The sequence below is a fragment of the Gossypium raimondii genome, chromosome 8, assembly GCF_025698545.1.
Source record: "Gossypium raimondii isolate GPD5lz chromosome 8, ASM2569854v1, whole genome shotgun sequence".
NCBI classification, from domain to species: domain Eukaryota; kingdom Viridiplantae; phylum Streptophyta; class Magnoliopsida; order Malvales; family Malvaceae; genus Gossypium; species Gossypium raimondii.
This window is the reverse complement of record NC_068572.1, coordinates 51,153,644-51,161,812: the sequence shown is the minus strand read 5'-3', so window position 1 is coordinate 51,161,812 and position 8,169 is coordinate 51,153,644. Positions and strand designations below refer to the sequence as shown.

Genomic DNA, 8,169 nt, shown 5'->3' with positions numbered 1-8,169 from the left:
AGTTAACAAGTGTTAACTTTTTTATCTATTTTGGGGTGATTTGACAAAAAAATCAAGTTTAAGGGCTAAAATGATTTTTTCGTAAAGTTGAGGGCCAAAAAAAGTCATTATGCTAAATTTTTAAATAAGATGCCACGTGCTGGGATGATTATTGTAAAGGCGGTGAATTTCTTATTTAAGCAAATTATTATATATATATAAGGAAAGATTTCCTAAAATTTCGTTTTAAAATTCCCGACCAACTCCCTTCTTCCGCCTATACCCAACTCCTCCAGTCCCTTAATTGCCTTCAACTTTCCGACAGACCAAAGCAGTAAATTATATAAGGTATTTTTTGAAACCCTAACAGTAATAAGATTTTTGTGTTACGGCTCAGTTTAGCGTAAAAAATTGTTCACACCGCTGTTGATATCTTTTACCGGTGGCGGACGGAGCGGCTATCACACCGCTACTCTACTGCTATCTGAAATCCTTCTTATGTTTTCAGCACAATGTCGATAGTTTTTTTCTGAAAGCCTTAGGATTTTTTTATTTGTTTCTAATATTTTATTTGTTTTGATTTCAAAGCTGAGTATTCGATTTTTAATAACTGTTGTTAATAAATATGAAGGGTTTAAAATGTTTTTACAGGGAGAACATTGTAAAGCACAGGAGCTTTAGTCTAGAACCGCCATTTTCCCGGTAAATGAGCTGCTTTCATTCTAAAGTAACAAGACACGAAGATCTTATTGAACTCGCTTCTCAAACTGCCTGTAAGTTAGCAACTTACTAGAATTTTTTGTTCATTGGATGTGTACCCAATTGTTTGATTTGTTTCACGAGGTGAAACACTAACGTTTTTGAGCATTTTTAAAAACACACTCATGCAATACAATTTTCGAAATAATTTTTTGTTTATTGTTGCTTCTTCATGGCCTCGAAAATCTTATTTCCTGGACAAATCGGCTTAATTTAACTAGTTGGTTTTGCTTACATATGCAGTTACTGTTACTGAAGTTGAAGCACTCTTTGAGCTATTCAAGAGCATAAGCAGTTCTGTGATCGATGATGGGCTGATTAACAAGGTACAATTCTGCGCTTCCTGTATCAACCAGGGTTTTTTTACTTTTTCTTTAATGTAGTTTGAGATAAAGATTATCACGTCTGATGTGTTGAATGGTTTTCATGACATTGCTGTTGTATATGCAGGAAGAGTTTCAATTAGCCCTGTTTATGAATAAGAAGAAGGAAAACATTTTTGCAAATCGGGTAATATATTTTGTTGCTTTATATCTTTATGGAAATTAAATATTACTTCCATTATGCTTTTGTCTAAGTTATGTTTGAGGGGCATGTGATGACCGGCAACAAGTGAATCTGGCTGCATGATTATCGATAGAGTCAAATTTTGTTTTTAGGGCATTTTTGTTACTTTTATCTTGTAGAAATATTATGTTTATAATCCTAATGCTTCATGAGAGATGCCTCTCTGTCCTATTATTACATGCAAGATTTAGTAATCTAGTTTCTTTTATTTGTAAAGAGGTTCAGGCTGTTTTGTTTTGAATAAAGGTTCAACCTTTGTCAACTGCTTTTAACATTGGTTTTTATGGTCATCATATTCTTGCTTTCAAGCTGGCATTGGGTATTGCGGTGAACAATTTAAAGCTTTGGTTTAGTTTTGTTTCTGCAACCTTCTAATACATGCAGATCTTTGATTTGTTTGATGCCAAGAAGAAGGGAGTCATTGATTTTGGTGACTTTGTTCGAGCACTCAACATCTTCCATCCAAACGCTTCCCAAGAGGACAAGACTGATTGTAAGTGAACAGTTGGTATAATAATCTGAATTGCATAAACATATGTCAATCTAGCATCTCAATTTTAATTTGATGGTTTTACAATGCAGTTGCATTTAAACTTTATGACATGGATGGAACGGGTTTTATTGAGCGTAATGAGGTATTTGAGGCCTGATATGCTTTTTATTTTTATATATATATCATTTTGATTTATATTTTCATTCAGTTGCATTATTTAAACCGGGACTGGTTTAAAATATTATAGGTTTGCTACAGATCATCCATGTCTTTACACAAACCTCTTTGTAGGCAACTTTATCTCACGTGATTTTTGCAGGTCAAGCTAATGCTGATTGCTCTTTTATGTGAATCTGAAATGAAGTTGGGCGATGAAATCATTGAGGCTATTCTTGATAAGGTGAGAACGTTTGTGGTAAAGCAGAATATTTTGGTAGTCTTAGCTGATATGAATATTTGTATCTTAACTCTGTTGGTGGAATTTTACTTAATATAACATTTTACTGAGATGTGTGGATTTATGAACAGACGTTATTGGATGCCGACATTAATCAGGATGGGAAGATAGATATATTAGAATGGCAAAACTTGGTTGCCCGTAATCCATCGTTGTTGAAAATCATGACTCTCCCCTACTTGAGGTATGTGTTTAACAATGTTATACCCAATGTACCTAGAAACGATACTGGCCCGGGAGCTGATCCTTTCTGTAATACGAATAATGCAGGGACATAACAACAGCATTTCCAAGCTTTGTTTTTAATTTCAAAGTAGACGAGGTTGCTGCGTGATTAGGGAGTTTGTTCATAGAGTCGAAAGACAGTTGTTTGCAGGATTTGTTTGTGACATTGAGCTTCTCTATGTGAACAAAGTTTGTGGCTAAAAGCCCTAAATATGGTTAGGATTGGTTAGTGGTATACTGAATTTGCATAGGCATTCAAGTTGACCCATTCGGGTCTTCTCCATTTGTAATCAAATAATTTTTCTAGTGGGAAATATGAGTTGGGAGTTAGATTTTAGTGTTTTATTACATGTTCCAAGTCAAACATATGGACAAATTTGGGATGGTGCCGCTTGGATCAGACAAAATGATGATTGAGTTGAAGGAAAAAAAATGTTGTGGTCCTTGGTGAAGCAGTTAATGACAAACCTCCTAACAATATCTAGACTTGTTGGATCTACTGCATTTAACTTTAAAGCGACTTTGGTCCTGTCTCGCTTAAGCATATACATAAATCTGCAAAATGATTATTCACCCCATTACCCAAGACCTTGTACCAAACATGTCTCCTTGGTGTTCATCTTTAACAAAGGTCTATTTTTCCCTTTTGAGACCCATTTTAATTGGGGATATTATCCTATTCATTGCTAAGGTTGGGTTTAGATGGGTGGTATGTTTATTTACGATTATTGTAAAAATATCGATGCCGGTTAGATTAGATATTGTAGTGTGAAACAAAAAATAAACTAAACGTACCGCATCGTACTACCACCTTAATAAAGTTAAAAATAATAATTTACAAAGATGATGGTATGTGTTTTTATGGTCTAGTATTTTAGACCAATTATTTTTAGAGTTTTTTTCCTCCACTTCACGTGGATAGAATAATTACTCCTTTTAGAAATTAATACTTACGTTGAATCTACATATATCTAAATTAGCTTTAATAATAAAATAATAAATATATATACTTATAAAAGAACTAAAAAATATACTTATAATGAATTTGGATAAATAGTTGTTTAAATGCATTTGAACTTAGATAACTATCTGTTTAGATTCATTCTTAATGTAAACATTATTTTTTATAATTTTTAATATATATTTAATTTCAACATAATAATACGAACAACATGTTTTTAAAAAACATAGAACCAAAAATGATATATTAATTATAATATATTAATAAATAATATATTTATGAATTATAAACGTTAATTAAAAATAAAAACTTGAAACAATATGAAATAAAAATAAATATTAAAATGCTTATAAGAGGAATTGAACCCGAGTCAAAAATAAAATCACAATTATCTAATCATCTAACCAAAAAACTAATGTGTTATTTTAATTTAAAAAAACTTAAAGCAATATGAAATTAAAAATACAAATGTAAGTAGAAAAGTAATCAAACCGACTCATGGACAAAAACACTAATATTTAGACATCTAACCAAAGGAGATTTCACTTTCTCTCTCTAAAATAACATATTCTCACAAATATAAAAGAAACCCTAAAACCATAAATATTAAAAAAACGACATATATATTACTCCTTTTAATTTGGTATTTTTTAAATATCAACTTTAAGGCTAAATAAGGGCTATAAACTGATTTTAATTTTAATTAGACCTTTAGGCCAATTTTAACTTTAATTAGGGAAATAAGCCGGTTTTAGGAGACAGAAACAGAAAGCGCATCCAGCTGAGTGTGCTTTTTGCACAGATGACAGTAAAGCGTGCACAGCTGAACATGCTTTCCCTCAATGGTAACTGCAACGACTTTTTGACCATTTCCGTGCAAAATGGTAAAAAAAAATTTTAAACCCAACAGTACTTTTTTTAACCTATAAATACCCTCAAATTTTGTTTTTTTCATTCACATCCTTCTCTTAAATTCTCTCAACTCTCTCAAGCTTTTTATTCAAAATTTATTTATATTTTATTTTAAAATATTATTTTTTAATTATATTGTATTTTATTCGTTCGGATCAATTTCTCGAGAATGGACGCCTCTCTAATCTGCTTCGACAGCAACCATATTTCCACTGCCCAATTAGCAATGGTAATTCGTTATTTGTAAATTTTCGTTATTTTTAATTAATTGTGTTAAAATTTTTTATATAAATCTAAATAATTTTTTATGTTATAAATAGGCGAACGATCTTGTGCTGGAGACGTTCATACATAATACGGGGGAGCCTCTGACCCTTGAAATTCTTGGGTATCTGCAAGAGGTTGGATTCTTGCATGCGTCTCGCAGCAAGGAGGTTGCAAACTCGATCCCACATTAATCAACGCGTGGTGGAAAGATGGAAGCCCAAAACACACATTTTTCACCTTCCATACGATGAGTGTACAATCACACTCGAGGATGTAGCGTTATAACTCGGTCTGTCGGTGGATGGGCCAGTCATCATGGAATCACCGGTGGTTTGGGGGAAAGTGGACCTCTACCTGGTGATGTGAGGAAAGTCCCGAACATGTTTGAAGGTGATCGGATATCGACAACTGGTTGGAGAAAATTTTTGATAAGCTTCCAGACAATACAATGGAGGAGGTCATACAACAGTACGCCCGGGCATTGATCATGAGGTTAATCGAGGGCATTTTAATACCTGATAAATCTAGAAATTTGGTGCACGTAAGATGGCTTCTACATTTAATGGACTTCAGAGGATGCGCAAAACTAAGTTAGGTATCTGTCGTGTTGTTAATGTTATACTGGGAGCTTTGTCGGGCAACGCAATTGGATAAGATGTCGATCGGTGGTTGCTTATTGCTATTGCATTCGTGGGTCTGGTGGAGAATACCGTTTCTACGCCCTAGAGTCATCAACCCATACACGTTCCCTTTGGTGACAAGGTAAACATCATTTATTAATAAATATGTAGTTTATGCAGTAAATGTTTTTATTTATTTTATATTCGCCTAATATATCACTTGTACATGTGCAACCATTAGTCGAGTTACGTGGTACTACCCGACAAGTTGGAAGACGTTAAGATGTTGTTAGATCAATACTAAAAAACCAAGGTTAATTTCCTATCGTTTTCGAACCTATATTAATTATGCAATGATTCTTTAAAAATAATCAATACGTAATGATATTTACAATTTATGCTTTTCGGTTTGAATGGATGTCATATGACGACTTCAAGATCATATATTGCATCTCGCCGAAAGTGTTGGACAACCGTGACATGTGGGACACGAAGGTGTCATTGATAGTGTACGCGACGATGGAAATGTACAAATCGGGCCGAGTTCTACGATAGTTCAGGTATAAGCAACGAATTCCACCGCCACTGTGAGACATGAATGAACTACACAAGGTGGACATGCGAAGGAAGAACAGCAAGGACTAGGCGAAGAAGCACAAGGAATACATCCAAGCTTGAGATCATAGGATGGAATCTACACTCGCCTGCAAACCATTTTTCTCGGTGAACACTGTGGTAGCTGATGATTACTTGAATGGTTCAGAGCCGTTAGCAAGTCATACTGCTACCACTGGAGGCGAGGTGTAGAAAAATTCAGTTGAAGAGGCAACGTCGACCGCCTCAATAGCATAGGAGGGGACATGGTCGCATGACGAGTTTACCATCGGCTCTAGCAGAAGATACACTGCTTGTGGTTACGCGATATCCAAGACAGTTCCCTCAATATATTTTCGTTCAATTCACTAACCCCATTTATTTTTCATAAGCACCACCGCACTATGGAGCACCGTCGCACATAACCATTTTTTTGTTATTGCAGGTTCATATTTGTAGGACCGACGTCTCCCATATGCTACCCTTCTATACTGATGTCATGTTGAACCCCATATCGAGACAGATACTGATGTATGCATCACCACCGATGATGATACCAATGTAGAAACTCATGCATCAGTTGATGTCGATACCTAGGTTGATGCCGATGTACTTGGGATTTGGGGCACCTTATGGTACATGCCTATAGTGCCAAAAACACTGCACGCATCACTATTTTACTAGGGTGGCTCATCGTCTCAACCACCAAACACGAGAGTGGCGAATACACGATGGTAGGCGAGGATAACGCATTAATCGACTATAGAGGAAGATGATGGTGCTGCCGATCCCGAAGAAACAGTTCCCAAAGGGCTATGTTAGGTACATATTCAGGCGATGATAATGACGATGAGGAAGTCTACATGCTTGCACTTCTAAAGGCACCTCCAATTGTATGCCCCGTTCTCCCCGATGAGGAGTGTAATGTATTTTTTGTTATAAATATTGTAATGTAAAAAAAATGTGATAAGTAAAAAGCAGTTAATTATTACAAAAAAATCCTCTTAGGTGTTGTAAATTATTAATTATTACGATTAGTATAAAGTCTCTATTTGAGCAATACATTTGTCTTTTCATAAGTTATGCGTAAGTTAACAATAAATAAGAAATTGAACTAAAGGAAATACGCGAAGCATGCTAATAAATATGAAATTTGGTAGAAAGTATTGTTATTGACGTTGGGGCCGCAACATATCATTATACAAGAACATGTATTCGTATGCCCTGGGTTTCTACAATACCCGCATAATTTCTATTGATCATGTCTCTCCCAAATATCCATATTGTTCCTTATCTAGGTGGAATTCGAGCGACCTTTCTGGATGTGATGCAAGTCCTTATTTAACACCAACTCAAATGACGCGCTGGACACAAGTGGTCACATCCTCTCATCTAGGATGGGTAGGAATTTAGAACTCCACACACTATGAATGCATTGTAATAGGTAGGTGTATTTGATGTAAGGCGCGTACTCAATCCTTATGTTCCCACATACGACAATTGCATATGCGCATGGGAACATGACATTTTCTCATCTAGCTTAGCGTCCTCCGTGACTCAAAACTCAAGGTTTAGATGTGAGTGACATACTAGATACATCATATTTGCTCCTGCTGTACTTTACTAAATCTTTTACCGCCGCCTGCTATCTGTCTAACATACACCAACTTCTTTATAAGAAACAAGATGACCAGTCGAAAGTATGTCTTTTTGACAACTGATGTTACTGACAAATGACGATGCCCTTTAGTACTGAATCAATGCATTCAATCAAGTTTGATGTCATTTGCTTGTATCGTAGACCCCCATCGTACGACTGCATCCACTATTTGAATGGTATATTCAAAACATATGTCGTATCGTAGGCGTTAATGGTGCTCAAGTTGTTCAAATTTTGATGGAATTGATGTTGGACGAGCTTGTAACCTGTCAATAAATAGCTACCAGTTACTAAACCTGGTACGTATCGATCTAATACCTGACATCATTGCTATAGATAGTTATACGAACCCCCCACATGTGATGCAACTTCTCCATAGCCTTCTGTTTTACAACTTAGACTTTGTAGTACGTTGGAGTGTACTGGTACTAGCTACGTATGTCTGTAATCATTACGGATATTTTAATCCAAGGACTGGCCTTCAGCATCGGTAGAATAATGTCAGTAATCATGTTCGAGTCTAGCCTCAGATGGTCCTGACTTGCACCCATTACAACACAGGTATAGGGACCGAGATATTTATTTATCGTCTGCATTTTGGTTTTCTTCCAATAAGGCGTTATGATTTTCCACTTACACCTCCCATCCTTCATTACGCACTTTCATTAGAATTTT

The 8,169-nt window shown here is 35.4% G+C and overlaps 1 protein-coding gene across 2 annotated transcripts; it reads left to right on the top strand.

Annotated features, from left to right (window-relative positions):
• Positions 1–202: 202 nt before the first annotated feature.
• Positions 203–2,823, top strand: LOC105791996 (calcineurin B-like protein 1). 2 transcript variants are annotated; one of them, XM_012620344.2, is made up of 9 exons: positions 203–327; positions 631–752; positions 982–1,064; positions 1,189–1,248; positions 1,717–1,798; positions 1,888–1,940; positions 2,118–2,198; positions 2,327–2,439; positions 2,526–2,823. In XM_012620344.2, exons 2-9 carry the CDS (start codon positions 686–688, stop codon positions 2,587–2,589), a joined length of 603 nt encoding a protein of 200 aa, XP_012475798.1. In that variant the 5' UTR covers positions 203–327; positions 631–685; the 3' UTR covers positions 2,590–2,823. The 2 variants fall into 2 exon arrangements, with proteins under 2 accessions (XP_012475798.1, XP_012475797.1); XM_012620343.2 differs by having other exon boundaries at positions 1,690–1,798.
• Positions 2,824–8,169: the final 5,346 nt, after the last annotated feature.